General features: G+C 45.2%; 1 protein-coding gene across 4 annotated transcripts in view; it reads left to right on the plus strand.

Moving 5' to 3' along the window:
* The first annotated feature begins 2,338 nt into the window (after nt 1-2,338).
* The window catches only part of soat1 (sterol O-acyltransferase 1), a 142,636-nt gene continuing 123,713 nt past the window's right edge, over nt 2,339-21,261 (plus strand). The window contains exons 1-2 of one of the 4 annotated variants that reach the window (XM_072511276.1): nt 2,339-2,446; nt 3,015-3,145. In XM_072511276.1, the coding sequence (XP_072367377.1) occupies nt 3,022-3,145 (124 nt within the window). In that variant the 5' untranslated portion in view covers nt 2,339-2,446; nt 3,015-3,021. Of the gene's footprint in view, nt 2,801-3,010; nt 3,146-21,261 lie in introns of those variants that run through there. The other 3 variants (XM_072511277.1, XM_072511278.1, XM_072511279.1) reach the window with 3 other exon arrangements.

The following is a 21,261-nucleotide window of genomic DNA, read 5'->3' on the forward strand; positions in this document are numbered from 1 at the left end:
CAAGTGAGCAATCGGGGAGGTGGGTAACTGGACAGAAGGTAGGTGGTGGTAGGTAGGTGGCTAGTCAGGTTGAGTAGTTTGGATTTGGGATGAGTGAGTAGTGGGAGGCAGTGGTTGGGTTGGAAGGGTGGTTGGGAGGGCGTTTAGGTGGGTGGATAGTTGGGTCTGGGTAGTTGAGGGGTCGGGATGGGTGATGAGGTGGGGGGGTAGTTGGATTGTGTTGAAAGGGTAGTCAGGTTTAGTTGGGAGGGCGAGGCAGTCAGGTGGGTGGGTAGTAAGGTTGGGTCAGATCAGGGTATCAGACGGGCAGTCAGAAGGGTACTCATGGTTTCGGAAATGGTAGTGAAGTTGAGGGGACCGGGACGTGGTGTGCAGTTGGATCAAGCCCAGCAGTGAGTTGCTAATCACTCAAAGCCACCTCCACTGAAACGCTTTGGGGATGTCCTCAAAGGATCCATGAAGAGGTCCAGCAACTCATGGTGAACAATCAAAACTGAAAGCAGGACTTTGTTGGCAACATCAGAGATGAAGTCAAGGTGACAGAGTGCAATAACGTGAACAAACAAGTAATTTAACTGACCCTGCAAGCGACATCTGCTCCACATGTGGCAGTCTGCAGATGGCGCTTTGGATTTTAAAGCTACCTGAGAACCCTTTGAACTGGAGTCCAAGTAGGAGAGGGTGATGTTGTGGTATTGTCTCTGATTAGTAATCCAGAGGCCCAGGGTAAGGTCTGGGAACATGGGTTCAAATCCTGCCATGGCAGATTGTGAGATTTGAATTTAATAAAATTCAAAAGTCTAATGATGACTATAAATTCATTGTCAATTGTTGTAAGAACCCACCTGGTTCACTCATGTTCTTTTGGGAAGGAAGTTCTCTAAATGTCCTCACAGTGCAAGGGACCCGGGTGACTGTGGAGTTTTCACTCTGGCTTCCTTCCACAGTCCAAAGATGTGCAGGCTAGGTGGGGTAGGGTGTGAGAGAAGGCCTAGGTCTGAGAATTCGAGTTCTTTTTGCCCTCAGTCTGGTCTCAGTAAATATACCGAGTCGGATTGTAGGTAAAAACAATTTACTTTATTTGCGCAGCTTGCAAGCGGACTCACTCTGCCATAGTCTGTCGAATTCCTCAGAGCAAATGAAGAACAACACAAAGCACTTTGTCTCATATACATTGGTATAGAATGAGGTTTCACACGACTAAATAAGGTAACTTGGCAATTGTCGGGTTTTCCATAGGTTCTTCTCACATTCCTTAACCTGGCCATATAAGGTAATCTTAGCAATTACTGGTCCCAATCGCCTCCTCTCACATTCCTTTTGCCTGAGGCCCCTTTTACCAGTATCTTCTCCAACCGAGCGACTCAGTGATTACCCACCCCCCTCACCATGCCTTCCTGGAGTCCTAGTGAAGGCTGTACCTTTCTTCAGCATAAGCCCGAGACCTCTACAGAGTCTGCTGCTCTCGTCCAATTTCTACTGCAGTAAGATTTACTCCTGACATGGCCTAACTACCCATCATGCTTCAGTGCCATGCCCTTTTGCTCATTTCCTCAGGTAGGGTGCTCATTCAGAGGGTTGGTGCAGTCTTGATGGGCCAAATGGCCTCTTTTTGCACTGTAGGTATTCTATGGTTCTAAATCTGCCATCTTTACCTGATGTGACCTTCATATGAGCCAGGTTCACTTTTGTCTCTGAAATGGAGGGAACTTTGGGATGGGCAATAAATGCTGACCCAGCTACTGATGCCCAGATCCTGAATGAATATAAGAAATCATCCCTGAATCTGAGGGACTGCGCAAGAAGAATAAGAGACCGTGATTATTATTTACTTTGAATTTAGACTACATTTCTTTAATACTTCGTGATTTATGTTGAGTTATTTCAATTAGTACAGTACTGCACACACAGTATTTTTGTTTTTTTTACCTTCACCGAACGTCATTTCACTTGAAATTGGGATCATCAGCAACCCAACTGCAACTTTAAGCGACGACTGACTGAAGAGTTTGGGAGATTGAGTGAAGTGAGAATTATGCAAGGAAAGTTTTATCGCCCCAAAAGACGATATTCTTTCTCCCAAGGAAACATCTGTTAAACAGCCAGCTCATTGAATTGTTGGTTTTTGTATTCCGCTTTATCTCTTCCTCATGTTCGGTCCCTTCTGTGATTCGGCTGGACCCGGTGGATGAGGCAATGGTGCTGAAAGCTCTGGGCTGCCTTCCTCGTGTATTTGCATGTGTTGTTCGTGGCTGGCTGCCTGGCTGGCGGGGAGAGTGGCTCCGGGGTGGCGCTCCAGGCGGAAGCGCGCGCACTGACGTCCTGGTCCCAGTCCAACGCCGGCATCTCCACGTACTGGTGCGTGAGCAGGCGCGCGCTGGCGATCACGTTCTCTTTTCGAACGCTGAGAGTTGCAGCAACATTTGTATCGAGTGTGGGGAAGCAGGTGAGCAGAGAGTCCCCTCGCCTCTCACTGTGGGGAAGGGGGAACTTCCGCTGCTGTAGTGAATAGAGCCAGGAACCGCGAACCTGCTGCTTACGCTGAGAACTGTGGCGGGACCTATGTACCTCCCGCCACCCTGACCTGTGTGCCGGACTTGGGCCACCTTCCTCTTCTCCCGGCTCCGGATACCCCAGCGACAGAGAGCTTCCAGCAGGCCAAGGAGTTTCTCTTCCTTCTTGCTCAGTTGCTAGCCAATTGAAAATTTCCACTAACTTCCCTTTCCAATGTCATATTTAAAGATTTGATTTTTTTTGTTGTTGTAAAAACGCTTTCCTCGTTCCTGGCTTCTCATCACTTGTAAGAACTTTGCGATTTAATCTCGTCTTGTTTTTTTGGTTTAAACGTAACGTTCTAAACACCCCGTTTCATTTTTTCCCCCTGTATCCAGCGGAACATCAGTCTTGGATTTTTTAAACAGCCAAGTGCGGACTGTTAGTTCGACTGAGGTTTGAAGCTCCATTGCCTGTTTCTGTGCTCTCGGTGATTTCTCTCTGGCCCTTCCTTCCCGCAGGAAGCTCATGGCGAGTGGGACGGGAATGACGCTCAGGGGCCGGCGTATTTCCGCGGCTAAATCTGTGGATGAAGGCGGTCCGAGAAGCTCGGAGGGGCCCGATGATGGATACGTCCGATCAATGAGTAATGGTGAGTTAAACCAGTTTCCTCCCTCGCTTCTGGTACCGGCTCTTTCGCAATGGAGGCGGTTAGCTTCAAATCTATCGTCACCATCACATGAATCTTTACAGACTGTGAAGTGATTCTAAAGGGAAAGGTTTTCTTTGTTGGTTTCGGAGGAGTTAGGAGCTGGGGAGTACACCGGATGCAGTTGACGGCCACCCAGAGAAATATTTCACATGACTTGTGGAGAGTGTACATCAATTGAGGTGTACACACCACCTGGGTCGTAAGCAACGCTCAAAAGAAATTGCTGAGGCAACAACGTTTTAGCCCTTCACTAACCTCAGTAGGAAACTCCTGTGTACATTGGCAAAATGCAGCTCGAAAGTGCGTCACGTGTATGTTTATTGAACTAACCAAGAAAGTAAAACAAAACACACGCTCACGTCTTAAGATTTTAACCTGGCACAAAATGGTTTAAGTATACATGCATAACATGGTGACAATGTGACCATTGAGATCACATGCCCAACACTGTGACTATTACTCATTTTTAGTTGCTAAATCAGAGAAGCAACTAATCATATTTGGATTACCAATTAGCTACAGTGGCAAATATATTGGATAACACTGCTCTTTGTATGTGAAGTAGAGGGAGTTTTAAATACAAATTCCAGTGATGCTCGGGTCCAGACTTGAGTTTATACTTCAGTTCTTCATCAGTGCTCCATACCTAGTGGCTAGGGGCGCTCTGTCGACACACAATCATTTTAGTTTTCCTATTTTCTGGAATAGGCTACCTTATTTATAAAAGTTGTGATTTGGTGTACATGGAAGAGGTTCTGAATCTGTTTGCTTTTGGTTCCCTTCTCCCATGTTCTTTTAATCAAATGGGCCATCTGAAACGCTAGCTTTAAAATATTTGTTCATGCTTTGAGGCTATTTCAGGAAAGATCAGTTTGAAGGTGGTGGTGCGTTGTCTTCTTGAACTGCAGTCCATATGTTGTAGGTCCACCCTTGTATTTAGTTCGGAATGTTATGTTTGTTGTCTAGCAAGGAATCCATAGAACTGCTGGTGACTTGTCCAAACCAGGATTTTTATTAAAGCACATGTGGTAAGGTAACGATCAGATACAGAGCAAGTTATCATGGAGTTTCTTTAGACTCACTGGAACTACCCCTACTGCTGCGGATCACCGGATCTGCCCTCACTTATATCTGGGAGATCCACTCCCTACTGAAGTCCACGTCTGAGGTATTCCAAGAAGGATGACCCTGCCCTATACAAGAAATCTAGGTACGACCTTAGCAAAGCCACCAGGAACGCCAAGTGACAATACCAGGCTATGCTAGAGTCCCAGCTGAATAATACGCTCTAGTTGGTTGTGGCAAACAAGGTTCCCACTTGCTTCAACAGGACCGCTATCATACCAGTGCCAAAGAAGAACCAGGCATTGTGCCTCAATGACTACTGATCAGTGGCTCTGACATCTATCATTATGAAGTGCTTCGAGAGGTTAGTCATGAGACGCATCAGCTCCAAACTTCCAGATTGCCTTGATCCACTGTAATTTGCCTACCGCCAAAACCAGTCCACAGTAGATGCTATCTCTCTGGCCCTACACTCATCCCTGGAGCATCGTGACAACAAGGACTCCTATGTCAGCCTCCTACATCAGACTGTTACTCATTGACCATAGCTTCGCCTTCAACACCATAATCCCAGCCAAGCTCATATCCAAACTCCAAAACAGAGGACTTGGCTCCACCCTCTGCAACTCGATTCTTGACTTTCTGACCTACGGACCACAATCAGTAAGGATAAACAACGACACCACTTCCACGGTAGTCCTCAATACTGTAGATGGAATTGGAAACAAATTTTGCCACAGTCGTGTGTGTATAAGCAGTATGGTAGGGGACTAAACAAGGCTCGTGTTTAGTCCCCTACTATACTGCTTATACACACAGGACTGTGGCAAAATTTGTTTCCAATTCCATCTACAAGTTTGTTGGTGACATGACCATAGTGGGTCGAATCTCAAGCAATGATGAGTCAGAGTACAGGAAGGAGATAGGGAACCGAGTGGCATGGTGCAATAACAACAATCTCTTCCTCAATGTCAGCAAAACGCAGGCGCTGCTCATCGACTTCCAGAAACAAAGTATCATACACGCCCCTGTCTGCATCAATGGCGCCTAGGTGGAGATGGTTTCTAGTTTCAAATTCCTCGGTGTAAAAATCTGCAACAATCTGTGCTGGCCCACCCACGTCAACGCTTTGACCAAGAAAGTACAACCTTCAATGTCCACATTGACTCTCTTGCCAATGTTTGTAGATGCGCCATAGAAAGCATCCTATCTGGATGCATCATAGCTTGGGATGGCAACTGCTCGGCCCAAGTCTGTAAGAAACTACAGAGAGTCGTGAACTCCGTCCAGTCTGTCATGCGAATCCATTGACTCTGTCTACACCCCCAGCTGCCTTGGGAAAATGGGCTGCATAATCGAAGACCCCTCCCACCCGGACGATTTTCTCTTTAAATCTCTTCCACCGGACAGAAGATACAAAAGTCTGAGAATACACACCAACAGATTCAAAAAACGCTTATTCTCCGTTGTACTAGACACCTGAATGGCCCTTTTTTTAAATGTGTTTAATTTGTAAAATAAATTCAGGGTACCAATTCTTTTTTTTCCAATTGAGGAGCAATTCAGCATTGCCTACCCACCTACACAACATCTTTGGGTTGTGGGATTGAGATCCACGCTGACACTGGGAGAATGTGCAAACTCCACATGGACAGTGACCTGGGGCCGGGATCAAACCTGGTCCTCAGTGCCATGAGGCAGTAGTGCTATCCACTGTATCACCAGACTGCCCTTCTGAATGGCCCTCTTATAGACTGAACTCATCTCTCTTTGCATCTGGTTTAGCACAGTGGGCTAAATAGCTGGCTTGCAATGCAGAACCATGCCAGCAGCGTGGGTTCAATTCCCGTACCGGCCTCCCCGAATAGGTGCTGGAATGTGGCGACTAGGGTCTTTTCACAGTAACTTCATTGAAGCCTCCTTGTGACAATAAGAGATTTTTTATTATTATTATCTCATAGAAACATTATGAATGGAATAGATAGGATAGATGCTGGAAGGTTGTTTCCACTGGCGGGTGAAAGCAGAACTAGGGGGTACAGCCTCAAAATAAGGGGAAGTAGATTTCGGACTGAGTTTAGGAGGAACTTCTTAATCCAAAGGGTTGTGAATCTATGGAATTCCCTGCCCAGCGAAGCAGTTGAGGCTCCTTCATTAAATGTTTTCAAAAGATGAATAGTTTTTTGAGGAATAAAGGGTTATGGTGTTCTGGCAGGAAAGTAGAGCTGAGTCCACAAAAGATCAGCCATGATCTCATTGAATGGCGGAGCAGGCTCGAAGGGCCAAATGGCCTACTTCTCCTAGTTCTTGTGTTCTTATCTTCTCTATAGTTGTAGCATTATGTTCCGTATACTTCACCCGATGTCTATGTGTATTTATCGTTATGTCGGATGTTAATGTGTGGAGCAATCTACCTGGACTGAACGCAGAACAATACCTATATCTCGGTACATGTGACATCTAAATCATTTGACACTTCTGCTGAATGCTTCAGCCTTGTTTTCATGCTGGGCTCCGCCATCATTGATTGCTGGTCATGGATTGTTTAGGGAGCCAGCTCTGGTTAATTTAAATGTAGATGCTTTATCTGGCAGGGCGTAGTTTTGATCTGATCTGTTTGTTGTGGGAATGCTTAACTCTGTCTGCAGCATGTTGTTTCTGCTGTTTAGCATGCATGAAACATCTGATTTCATGCACCTTTCATTGAACCAGAAAGCTCTCCTGGCTTGATGGTAATGAAAAAGTGAGGGACATCAAGTTAGATTCGGGTGGTATCCATTCCTGCTGCTGTGGCCCATATTGTTTCGTGAATGCCCAGCTTTGAGCTGTGAAATCTGGTCCGAGTCTATCTCATTTTGCATGGTAGTGCTAGACCAGGCAGTTTTAAAATGAGGGTCACGACCCGCAGGTGGGTCGTGGATGGGTGTCTGGAGGGTCATCCATCCATCATGGCGTTCCTGATCGCAGGAATTCACACGCAACAGCCGCAGCAGCTAGCTTTTAACAATGCCGGCTGCGAGCAGTTTAAAAATGACGGTCAGCTAAGACAATACGGGCACACTGCACATGCGTGCCCGCTCATCAGTGCGCATCCGCAGAGCCCAGCGAGAAGCACCGTCTCCTCCTCGCTGACCCAGGAGAAGCTTTTTAAAAAAAATTCCATGTAATTTTCCTGCTTGAAGTGAGGCAGAGAGTAGGTCATGCGCCCGAATGCTGACGTCACGTGCTTGGGACACGATTGAAATTCCTCCATTTTGTCAGCAGCAAACAAGTAAATGAGGACCAAGCAGGCTCACCTCTCGCATTAAAGGTAAGAGAAAATGGTGGGTCGCCAATTTCGGCCTGTGTGGGTCCCAAAGGTTGGCCGGTTGGTAAAAATGGGCACCCGGAAAAAAAGTTTGTAAAACAATGTAGCTGCTCGACGACACTGGCTCCCTCTGGGCAGATGGGACTTTGTCTTGACAAGGAATGTGTGATGGTCACTATATGAATAGTCTTTTGGAAAGGTGCATCTGTGACTGGTGAGGATTAAGGTCAAGTAGGTTTTCTCTTAAGTTGATTTTCTCACCATCTGCCACAGACCCAGCCGGGCAGCTATGTCCTGAATGATTTGGCCAACTTGATGAGAAATTATGCTGCTGAGCCATTTTTGGTCATTGACTGTGAAGTCCCTCACCAAGAGTACTCTTGTTCCCTTGTTACACTCAAAACTGCATGGAACACTGATTCATCAGTTAAGGGAGGGAAGTAGGTGATAATGAACAGGATGTTTCCTTTTCAATGATGTGGGACAGCAATCAATGTTGAGAATTGAGGGTTACTCTCTCTCAACTGTATGCCAATGTGCTGGCACTTCTAGTGGGGCAGGGCATACCAAGGGGTGGTGAGGGGGAGACTGCATTGGATCACTAATCTCCCAGTTTTGGCACAAGTTGCAGTTGTTAGTGTGGGGAATTTGCAGGATTGACTAGGCTGGGATTGCCTTTGTTGTTTGACAGGTGGTTCATTCAGTTTTATTTGTAGACTTTTCTATAATTGTTTGTCAAATCTGAATGGCTTGTTTGACTGTTTAAGAGGGGAGTTCAGGGTCAACTCCTGTTCTTGTTCTGGAGTCGCATGTAGACCAGCCCAGGTGAGGATGGCAGATTTCTTCCACCTAAAGGTTGTTAGTGAATCAATTGGGTTTTTAAGGCAACCCCATCGTTCCATGGTCACCATTACTGATGTAGCCTTTTATTCCATATTTATTTAATTAACCGAATTCAAATTCTCCAGATGTTGTGAAGGGATTTGTGCCTCATGTCTGTGGATCGTTAATGCAGGCCTCTGAATTGCTCGTTCAATACAGAACCAGTATGCTACTGTTCCATCAATTTTTGCAATCTGAATACAAAATGGTATCATCCTTGGAAGAAGGACTTTCTCAATTCTTCAAGTAACATCATGTATTCACTCGTACAAGGCAGAAATATGATATTGGTACAAATGCACAGAAATTTCACCAAGGCCACCAAATATCTTGAAGTAGAAATGTGACCCAGAGTATTGACATTATTTATCGATATTTCTGGAACTTTCGTCACTCCATGCACCAAAAGTTCTGGCAACATTAGACCACAAAGTTTCGATACAGATAATTTCTGCAAAGTTTTGATAAGTTCTAGGATGTTGAGGTCAGGATGTGGACTTTGGAGAAAAGTATTTGATCTGCAATACAGCCATTTAGCTATGTTTAACAGCTCTATGGTTTCCAATTCCTAAAATGTCCTTGTTTGGCTTGTAAATTTGTTCAAAATAACAGGTTTTGTTAACATGCTTGGCAGGATTCTTCATGTTTCTGCTTATTTCCTGGACATATAACAGGGGAACAACTAATTCATAAATTGATTTGTCTTTGTAAACTTAGCTGCTCCTGTTAAGCTAAACCCGACACTTGCAGGTATGAATAATCTGCATCTTTTAACTATGAACCACACAATTACAACATTTTTTTCAGTTGGATAAATATTTAAATCCCACGCTTGCAGCAGTTTGGAAGATAAATTGGGATTCCTCAGCTTGCATTTGAAAACTTGATGAAACACCGAACCAGTTGAACCAAAGACTTCATCATTCAATGTTAATATGAGAACTAAGCAGGGTGATGCACAAGTAGGATTGACAATTTAAAGAGAACGTCGTTTGTGGCTTTAAAGCTGGCTAGTTTTTAGTTAAATGTTTTAGAACGTCACATATTTAAAAAGGAATCAATGTTCGGAAATGTGACTCCACTTGTTTCCGATGAAACATTTATACATCAGCTGTACCTCTACACAAATCAAAAAATTGCGTTCCAATATCTGACAAGCTGACAGTTCAAAATCAATATCATTGGCAGACCACTGTGCTACCGTGCCGCCCACGGTGGATTGGCCATGCTAAATTGCCCTTAGTGTCCAAAGGTTGGGTGGGGTTGCTGGATTACAGGATCGGGTGGAGGCATGGGTGCACTTTCCAAGGGCTGGCGCAGACTCGATGGGCCGAATGGCCTCCTTCTGCACTGTAAATTCTATGATTCTATTCAGCACTACATGGGCTGATTTGGCAAATTATTTCATGGGCATTTGGCTATCAGAGAATTAAAATGGAAGTTTTATAAGAACACATCAGGAAACGATTGCTACATGTATCATAATAAGATGCTTGGTGATTTTCTTCACATCTGTCTCATTCAGGAATGAATTATTTAATTCGTAAGCTGGTGACGAGTGGCATTGATTGTTCCCTGAAGCCTGTGTCTACATAATGGCATGGTGAAAGGCAAATGCATGAATGGACTAACAATATCAAGTCCTTCGTCCACCTGAATCAGTCGACTGCCTCTATGCACGTGGATCTCTACATTAAATAGACATGTTAAAATCTGTAGACCTTTGTCCTTGACAGGATCAGGGTGTGGTTATCAATCTTGTGAACGTCACACCTGTTCAGAAAGATAGTTGGTTCCAAGGGACATTATAATTGGTAGTAGTACTCCCAGAGATAGTTGAGTATGAAGTAATGAGCAATGAATGTGAAATAATTTTCGTAACTATCTGGCAGACCCCTTGAAACTGTCTTGTGGGTCCCTGGTTTAGAATCCTGGTCAATGGTTGAAATCCTGGAATTGAATTTCTTCAGATCCTGTTGCTCTTCTCAGACTGATGATGATTAGTGCAACAAAATTTCTGCTGCACTTGTGGCTTGCAAAGTGATTTATTTCTACGTTTGATGACTGCTGGAACATTTTATTCTTCCCCTGAACTATCAGGATAGGATTGATTTCATTAGAAATATACAACTTATTTCCTGCCTTTTTCAAGCAGCTTCACATTGACTATTTTATTCTGCATTGTTGAATCGATGTTCAGAGTGTAAATTGACATGTACAGGCCAGCGAACAGCTGAGAAAAAAATGAATGTTTCAATGAAAATCCCATCAGATTGGTTCGTTGTTTGATATTTGCACCAGCAATTTCACGAAATTGTGAATAAATTATTTTATTTTCACACTCTTCTGTTATCAGCACTTGCCAATAGTTCATGCAAGATCACGCCCTTGAGATACTACTTTCAAATCTCACTTATGCTTACAACAAAGCAGTGAGTCCAAGTCACAGTTTATGTTGTGCCAACCTCTGAATTCTTGCTCTTGTCCTTATTATCTGTATGTGTGTGGCCCCTCAAATTGTAAATATGGTGTTTCGCCTGGAAGGGTATTTAAGTGCAATCTTTTTGTGAATCTAATTCATCTTTGTTCTGCAGGAAATTTTAGTCACTGCGATCTTACAATTGCATGACTTTGTTGGATAGGTTTACACTTGGCTTACAGTTTGTTACTTTAGCTTGCTATTCAAGCCCATAAATCTCTGCTTGATGTTTTTGCATGAGATTGGTATACTCCCGTCAAGGTTCCTCTTTTCTGATATATGTTGTAATGAAAGGTCTCAATGACCTTTTTCGTAAGGGATTATTTGAGCCACCAATCGCTTGCCTTCCAGAACACACTTCCAACACCCAATCAGTTTTTTTTTTTTTCCCCTTTCCCCAAAATTAATCACTGTCCATTAGTTTGTTAACTCAGATTCAACCATACCAATGCCTGTCTCACCAATCTCACCCACCTTCCCCCATTTACAAACTTGCACTTGTACAAAAATCAGCATCCATGACCTAACCCATGCTATGTGCAGCCACCATCCTCTTTGCTGACCTGCCCTGGTTCCCAATTCCCCCAATCAAAAATAATCATCTTTAGTTGAACTCCCTTCATGCCTGCAGTCTTCGCTATCTCTGTAACCTCTACAACATTCTAAAAACTCTGTTTCTCCATCTCTGGCTTCTTGGTATTCTTCGCTGGCTTTCATCTGTCTCAGCCCATTGCTCTGGAATTCTCCCCTCAAGCATCTATCTTTCCATTTCACAACCCCTTAAGATCTACCTCTGGGACTGAAATTTTAGTAACCCCCCTAACTGATGCCACTTTCTGTTTGATGCTACTGTTGAACATTCTGGGAAATTTTTCTGTAAAAGTTACCCTAATTATTCTTGTTGTGTTCAGTCACTTCTTTCTTGCTTCCCCCTCCCATGCCCCTACCTTAGTGTTCAAATCTCCTCTTGGGAAAACTTTGAAATACTCTAGTTGGGTGTAGTTAATGACTCTAACCTGATTCTTTAAAAAAATAAATTAGAGTATCCAATTCTTTTTTCCCAATTAAGGGGCAATTTAGCATGGCCAATTCACCTACCCTGCACATCTTTTTGGGTTGTTGGGGTGATACCCACGCAGACATGGGGAGGATGTGCAAACTCCACATGGACAGTGACCCGGGGCTGGGATTGAACCCGGGTCCTCAGTGCAGCGGTGCTAAGCACTGCACCACCGTGCTGCCCTAACTGTATCCTGGTTCTGACATTTACTTTTTTAGCTTGTCTGGCATCTAGCTGAGAGACAGGTTGACTTTGATGTTGGGTTCGATTCCTGGCTTGGGTCACTATCTGTGCGGAGTCTGCATGTTCTCCCCGTGTCTGCGTGGGTTTCCTCCAGGCTCCGGTTTCAACTGACAAGTCCAGAATGACGTGCTGTTAGGTGAACTGGAAATTCTGAATTCTCCCTCAGTGTATCCGTAGTGTGGTGACGAGGAGATTTTCACAGTAGCTTCATTGCGGTGTGAATGTAAGCCTACTTGTGACACTAATAAAAGGTTTATTTATTTTTAATTGCATGTCAGTCTAGTTTGGCATTAAGCTCTTACTTCACCTGTGTGATGACTATTGGTAATTGCCAGTTGGCCTATCTGGCACCAAAAAGTAACTATTATAAGGTGCTTGAGGTTTTGAATTGTCCAACATTAAATTTAAATTTATTTTGTTACTTTTCTTTGTCTCTTCTTTCAGTCCAATCTTTGTTTTCCCCTCTAAATTTCTCTTTCTGGTCCTGGTTTGACAACTTTCATCTCAGTTTTTCCTGTTTATTTTCCAATTTTAAATCTCCTTGGTTAGGGAGTTAACGTGATGGCTTTCCTGTTCTCTCCATTATCACCTCACACTTTCAGCAATATTGTGGGCAAAGTTTTTGAGTTGTAGGGTGCAGGACAAATCTAACTCATGGCAGAACACTAAATTTCACTAAATTGTGAATAAATAATTTTATGCTCTGCGACAGTAAAATCTGACCTGTGTTTCTTTTCCAGGTCTCGTCTGGCCGTGTCAGACAGACCAAAGTTGATATTTGAATTCTTTATTTTAAATGCTATTAGTTAACGGGCCAATTATGGGGAGGTGGTAGTTAGTGTTGTCACTGGGCTAGTAATCCAGGCGCTCAGGCGAGTGCTCTGTGGACTAGGATTCAAATCCCACTAAGGGAGTTGGTGGAAATTAAATTAATAAATTTCAAATTAAAAGGCTTGTCCAATAGTGCCCATGAAGCCATTGTTGATTATCATGTTTAAAACCCATCCGCTCCTCTGATGTTCTTCCGGGAAGGAAATCTGCCATTCTTGCCTGCTCTGGCCTACATGTGAGTCCAGCCCCACAGTAATGTGGTTGCCTCTCAAATGCCCTCTTAAGTGGTCTAGCAAGCCACTTGGTTATATCAAATCTCAAGGAAGTATAAAAGAATTGAAACTGGGTGGACTACCTGACATTGACATCAGCCCCGGAAATGACGAGGCACACCCAGCCCTGTTGACCCCGCAAAACCCTCTTAGTAACATGTGAGGGCTTGTGCCAAAATTGGGAGAGCTGTCCTGCAGACTCGCAACAACCTGACAGTCATATTCAGGGAATCCTACCTTACAGATAATGTCCCAGGCACCACCAGCATCCTCCCTGGGTGTATCCTATCCCAACAACTGGACAGATTCACCAGAGGTAGCAGCAGCATAGTGGTATACAGTCAGGAGAGAATTGCCCTGGGATCCCTCATCATCAATTTTGGACCCAATGATGTCTAATGGCATCAGATCAAATATGGGCAACGAAACATGCTGCAGGTGATGAAGCAGTTTACGCCATTTTGAAGACCATTTAGAGGAAGCGCTGATGATGGCAAGGGCACAGAATGTATTCTCGAGTGGTGGATTTGTTTATTTTAGTTCAAAAAATCTGCATATTTCTTAAATCAATCTATTCCGAGACTTTTTTTACATGGAAAATCCCGTTCGAATTCGGAAGTACGCTTTCTCTCATTGCAGTACAAAAAAGCCGCCTCCCGAAACGCATTATTTGGTTTCCTTGGCGACAGGTTTCCGCATGGAGGCCCCACCCCCTCTCTCTACCCTGCACACTAATAGCGCATGTATGTCAGACACGCATGCGCTGTTGATGAGGCATTGAGGTGCATTTTGAATACCTCATCAACAGCACATGCGTGTCTGCCACACATGCACTGTTAGTGGGCAGAGAGGAGAGGGGCTGGGCCTCTGCGCGGGGCCCTGTCACCAAAGAAACCAAGACTCACCTCGATGTCTCGTGCGAGACCGCGCAAAGGTCAGGATCACCTGTCTGAGGCATCGAGGTGCCTGGATTTTATTGGGATTTTAAAAAACAATCATGTTCTGGGAGGGTGGACTACAGTACGTAGGCTCAACACTAGCTCTATCACTAATCTTTGTCGAGCACGGATATGTATTTAAAGGGAAACAAAGTGCTGGAAATACTCGGGTCAGGCAGCATCAATGGGGAGAGAAGCCGAGTTAACATTTCAGAATTATTGAAAGGTCATTGGTCTGAAATTTTAACTCCAGTGCATCTGATTATACATTGCACATTATTAAGTTTCAGCAGCATTCAGTTTGTAAATCCTTGTTCTGCTTGTGGAAACTGCGCTGCTTGCTGTGAGCATGAAACAAAAATGCTGAAAAAGTAAACCTGAATCATCATTAATCTATTTAACCATACCTTCTGCTTTCTACTTTTTGTGGTCTTTTCTTTGTGCTCTTTTGCCTTTACTATCATTAACCCTAATTTGAATATCAAATCTGTTAGTGCTACTTAATGAAAATATTTTTTGAAAGAGAAATGCACCGGATTCCTTTTGTCTATATACAGTTTCTTGTAAGAATTAGATTAAAAAAACAATTTAGAGTACCCAATTTATTTTTTCCAATTAAGGGGCAATTTCGCGTGACCAATTCACCTACCCTGCACATCTTTGGGTTGATCATAGAATTTACAGTGCAGAAGGAGGCCATTTGGCCCATTGAGTCTGCACCGGCTCTTGGAAAGAGCACCCTACCCAAGATCAACACCTCCACCCTATCCCCATAACCCAGTAACCCCACCCAACACTAAGGGCAATTTATCATGGGGTGTGGGTGAAACCCACACAAACGCAGGGAGAATGTGCAAAACGCCACACGGACAGTGGCCCAGAGCCGGGATTGAACATGGGATCTCGGCGCCGTGAGGCAGCAATGCTAACCACTGCGCCACCGTGCTGCCCTGTAAGAATTCAATTAAGTTAATCAAGCATTGAGGACAATTTTGAACTTCATGTAAAAAGACGAATGTTTTGTTCATGTTTTTCCTCCTTAGATTTACTCAATGTTTGAAACTTAATTTGAAAACACCCACTCATGATGATGTACATGTATGAAGCATTGGATTTGCATTTTCCATTTATGTTTTAGATTTGTGCAATAAAGGTGTAAAGCTATAAAGATTGGTGGGCGTTTTTCCGTTGAAATTAAAATCTGCATTTTATTGCAAAAATACTGATTTTTGGTGTCTGAATACTGATTTTTGTTGGGCAACTCTGCCGGTGGTCATGGCCACAAGTCTGTCTGATGGTAGCATAAGAGCACTTACCAACTGAGCTATTCATTGGAAGGGGAGGGGAAAAGCATTTTCTTCACATTGAACTATTGTTACATTTTGTCCAAAATAAGTTTGCAATTTAGCAACATTGTATATCATGCTTATTCTGTTTGTTGTACTACATATTTTCCATTGTGTTATTATTAACATTCTTGTAAATCAATTATGATTTGCTAAGAAGTTTTATTCTTGAATCTAGGATTCAAGAAACTTTAGATAAAAGTAACAATCCTGTAAAGCCTTGTAAACATGCCCATGTTATTGCCCATTAGAAAAAAATATCCTGCACTCCAGTGCCTGTTGGGAATCAGATGATTTTCAGACCAAGCTTGAATTTGCGGCTCTTTAGCACGCTAATATTTAAAATGCAATGGGGCAGACACGGTATGTCAAAAAATGGCTTAACTCCATGATTCACAGAAATTTCAATATTTGCTGTGTTTTTGATGGAGATAGAAGTAATAATAAACAAGGCAGTTTAGGTAGCATGTCAGAAGAAAGTAGTGGTGAGGAAGAATCCCCCAATTTCCAGTCATAATTTGAGTGAGCAGTTTTATTGAGAAGTTAATGGGAATCTTAACCATACCTGATGCATTTAGATTCATTATCGAAGAGAGATCATTTAATTCAGTTTGGTGTGAAAGGCCAGTGATTCCCAGCCTTTTTTACATCCTGGCACATATTTATATGATCAGAAATGTTGAGGCACCACCTCCTATTTTGTCCAACTGAACAGCCCTCTTACGGAAGCCATTTATCTCTAAAACCTCCTAAAAGCATGTCGCACCACCATTTAATGCAATTTTCATTAGTTTAAGAAGTTTACAAGGAAAGCCATGTGCACGTCAAATTTTGGAGCCTGTTTGTTCCTCACCGGAAGCTTTGTTTTATTTTACTTCCTGTGTTTTTCAAATTCTCTCCCATGTCTCCCTCACTGCTCCCACGCGTTTGCCTTTTTTGTATTTTTGAGCAGGCGCATGGGGCCTTTTGTCTTCAACTGTGGTCAGCATATCCAATTCCCAAAGAACCTGGGACCTCCTGTGCATGCATCAGCCAGGAAAGGGCTGCACATGTGTGGTTCGGAATGGTTTATGTTGGTAATCCGAACCATGCATGCAATCGGGTAGGCCCGGTAGGTCCATGTGCATGCGCATGACCAATGTATAAATCCAAACTGCACGTGCGGCTCATTCCCAGCCGTCAAATGCGTGTGATGCCCAAGGATCATTGGGACTTGGAGATGCCAACCATGGAGCTGAAAACAAAGATTAGATTTGGGCTGCAATTCTCCGGCCATTGGGATTCTCTGTTCCTGTCGGCAGCACACCTCCGCCCTGGATTTCCTGGCGGCGTGGGGTGGCTTCAATGGGAAATCCCTTTGAGAAGTGGTGGGAAGAGAACCCTGCCACCAGCAAATGGTGTGCTGCCGAGAAACCCTCAGCTGGGGGAACCAGCAAATCCAGCCCTTAGTTTATTTCTCATTTTGAATCTTATTTTGTGACACACTTGTAGAGCTTGCACAGCACACCAGTGTACCGTCGCACACCGGTTGGGAATCTCTGTCGTAGGCCGCCAAGGTGGGTTTGAGCAACTTGCATATGACACTTTAATACCTCTCAAGAAATAAAAGAACTGTGGATATATGGCTTTTAAATGGCATTTTTAAAAATAAATTATTACGGGATGTAGGCTTCGTTGGCTAGCCTATTTGTTACTCATGCCTAATTGCCCTTGAGAAGGTGTTGGTGAGCTGTCGCTGTTAACCGCTACAGTCAACGTGTGTAGATAACACCCACAGTGCTGCTAGGGAGGGAGGTGCAGGAATTTGACCCAGCGACAGTCAGCGAACTGCGCTTGTTTTTTTTCTCCCAAAGTCAGTGCGATGAGGGACATAAAGGGAACTTCAAGGGGAACCCTATGTGGAGGTCCTTAACCGCTAGCATCTCCCCGTACTGTCTTCATTTTTTAAAGGTGGTGTCGAGCATGGCTGGTGGGGATTTGTGGTTGCCGCAAATGGGGGCCATGGACGACATCTCGGTTAAACTGAAATGCTGCCTCTTTTCTTTCCACGTCTTCAATGTGGCTACCACCACTGGGCTCTATGTGCCTTGATGGGGGAGATGGGAGCACTGCCGTGGTGAGAGATTAGAAGGCCGTTCTCTTGCAGGAGGACTCCTGACAAAGTCCGTCTGGTCCTCTGCGACCACCTCTGGTATGCAGTTCCCCAGTCTCTTGGCCAGGACTTCTGTGAGTATCTTTGTGTCTGCATTCAGCAGTGAAATGGGTCTAAATGATCCACATTCCGTCAGGTCCTTGTCTTTTTTGGGTATCAGCGATATCATGGCCTGTGTTAGTGTAGGAGGCAGGGCGCCCCTCGCTAGCGAGTCTGAACTGTAGGTGAGGGGCCAGGGCTGGCGCAAATTTCTTAGAGAACTCCACCGGGAACACGTTGGGTCCTGGCGCCTTCCCCACCTGCATGGAGCTGATATTCCATGATCTCTCCCAATCCTATTGGTGCTTCCAGCTCCCCTTGCCTGTCATCACCCATGACTGGCATGTCCAGTCCATCGAGGAACCGTTTAATCTCCGGATCCCCGTCAGGGGTTTTGGAGGTGTACAGCCCCCGGAAGAAGATCTCATGCATTCAGTTGACGTCTTTTTGCTCGATTACCAGTCTGGCTCTGCTATCCTTAACCTGCACTATCTCACTGCCTGCTTGCTCAGCTAGTGAGCCAGCAGGTGGCCAGCATTTTCCCCATGCTCGTACAAGGTCTCCCGTGTCTGGCAGAGTTGGTGCACTGCTTTCCTGGTGGAAGTCCATTTATAGCTTTTTCCTCTCCGTCAGAAGCTCTACGGCCGGGGCCTCAGAGTATTTTCTGCCGATCTCCAGCATGGAGTTGATCAGTTGTTGCCTGGCCACACTCTTGCCCATCTCTTCGTGCCTTGTAGACTATAATCTCTCCCCTGAACACCGCCTTCAGTGCCTCCCAGAATGTGTAAGGTGAGACTTTCCCGTTCCGATTATTTGTAACATACTCGTCTATGGCTTGTGATATTTTTTGTCAGAAGACCTTATCGGCCAGCAGGTCCGTGTCCATCCTCCACGTGGTGCAATTGGCATGGCCCGTCTCCAACCGCCCATCCACTTAATGTAGAGCGTGGTTGGAGATAACTATCGCGGAATATTCCGCTCTTATCTATTTGTGGAAGCTCCGCTTACCCCACTGCAAAGAAGTCTATTCTTGAGTATGCTTTGCGGATCGGCGATAAGAACGAGAATTCCTTCTCACCGGGGTGTAGGAACCTTCACGGGTCCACCAACCCCATCTGTTCCATGAATGTTGCCAGCTCCCTAGCCATGCCCATCCTTTCCCCGATCTGGGGCTCAATTGGTCTGTCAGTGGGTCCTGAACACAGTTGAAGTCACCTTCCATGATCAGTCGGTGCATGTCAGTGTCGGGAATTTGCGCCATGGTCTTTTTCTGAAGCCTGTGTCATCCCAGTTGGGCATGTACACATCAACCAGGACAACTGGTGCCCCGTCTAGTAGACCGCTGACCATGACGTACCGTCTGCCTTGGTCTGAAACTGTCTTTGTCACCATGAACCTCGTCCACTTACTGATCAATATGGCTACTCTCCTGGCCTTCGTCCCGTAGCATGAATGGTACGTCTGTCCCATGCAGTCCTTTCTTGCCCACAGTTGGTCCTTCTCCCTCGGGTGTGTTTCCTGCAGGGAGACAATGTCGGCTTTCAGGCTTCTCAGATGGCCGAAGACTCTGGAATTTTTCACTGGGTCGTTAAGTCTACTGACATTCCAGATGATAATCCTGTTGAGGAGGTCTCCTCCCCCCCCCCCCCCCCCCCCGGCTTCTGCGGGATCAGCATACTTACCTGGTCTTCGCGCCCCTGCATTCCGGAGTTTCCCTTTGTTGGGGCGTCCAAAGTGGCCGCGGTCACCGTTCTTGCCACAAGATCAGGCCCCTGCGCTCCAGGGTTTGCCTTTGTCCATTGGGGCACCCAACATGGCCGCCAACTGTGTACGCCATGTGGGGGCGCCCCTACACTCCAGGGTCTCCCTTTGTTCAGGGACCCTCCAAAGTGGATGCTTGTGGCGCCATCTTGTTCCCCCAGCCCATTCCTCACCTGCCGAGGCCTGTACCAGCTCATTTTTCCGACTCTGTTCCTTTTGTGTCCCTTTCTCTCTCTCTCTCTCTCTAACTCCCTCCCCCCCTCCCCTGCCCCTGACTAGGCGCTCCCTCCCTTTCTTTCTGCCGTCCTGAGCTAGCTATTTCTGCTAGGATGGTGGCCCACCTCACTGGTTTGGGCTAGCCCCTTCCTTATGTTCGCTGATTGCCTGTTCTCCTTGTTTAAATCCTTACCTGCCCTCCCCAGTTGCTGCTCCTTTTTTTAAAAAAAATATATTTTATTGAAAATTTTTGGCCAACCATCACCGTACATTGTGTATCCTTTACACAGTAATATAACAGTACAAATAACAATGGCCTGTTTTATTAACAGAAAATAAATAATATATAACGAAAACTAAATGGCAACTGCCTTGTCTCAGATATACACTCTCCAAAAATATGATTTAACAGTCCAATATACAGTTATCTATAACAACAACCTATACATATTATACATATATATTAACAACCCTGAGAGTCCTTCTGGTTCCCCCCCCCCCCCCCGGGCTGCTGCTGCTGTCTTCTTCTTTTCCACTCCCTCTATCTTTCTGTGAGGTATTCGATGAACGGTTGCCACCGCCTGGTGAACCCTTGAGCCGATCCCCTTAGGGCGAACTTAATCCTTTCCAGCTTTATAAACCCTGCCATGTCATTTATCCAGGTCTCCACCCCCGGGGGCTTGGCTTCCTTCCACATCAACAGTATCCTGCGCCGGGCTACTAGGGACGCAAAGGCCAAAACATCAGCCTCTCTCGCCTCCTGCACTCCCGGCTCTTCTGCAACCCCAAATATAGCCAACCCCCAGCTTGGTTCGACCCGGACCCCCACTACTTTCGAAAGCACCTTTGTCACCCCCACCCAAAACCCCTGTAGTGCCGGACATGACCAGAACATGTGGGTGTGATTCGCTGGGCTTCTCGAGCATCTCGCACACCTATCTTCTACCCAAAAAATTTACTGAGCCGTGCTCCAGTCATATGCGCCCTGTGTAACACCTTAAATTGTATCAGGCTTAGCCTCGCACACGAGGACTATGAGTTTACCCTACGTAGGGCATCAGCCCACAGCCCCTCCTCAATCTCCTCCCACAGCTCTTCTTCCCTTTCAGCTCATCTACCATACTCTCCCCCTCGTCCCTCATTTCCCTATATATATCTGACACCTTACCGTCCCCCACCCATGTCTTTGAGATCACTCTGTCCTGCACCTCCTGCGTCGGGAGCTGCGGGAATTCCCTCACCTGTTGCCTCGCAAAAGCCCTCCGTTGCATGTACCGGAATGCATTCCCTTGGGGCAACCCATATTTCTCGGTCAGTGCTCCCAGACTTGCAAACTTCCCATCCACAAACAGATCTTTCAATTGTGTTACTCCTGCTCTTTGCCATATTTCAAATCCCCCATCCATTCTCCCCGGAGCAAACCTATGATTTTTTCGTATCGGGGACCCCACCAAGGCTCCCGTCT

Source organism: Scyliorhinus torazame, chromosome 7 (assembly GCF_047496885.1).
Source record: "Scyliorhinus torazame isolate Kashiwa2021f chromosome 7, sScyTor2.1, whole genome shotgun sequence".
Lineage (NCBI taxonomy): Eukaryota > Metazoa > Chordata > Chondrichthyes > Carcharhiniformes > Scyliorhinidae > Scyliorhinus > Scyliorhinus torazame.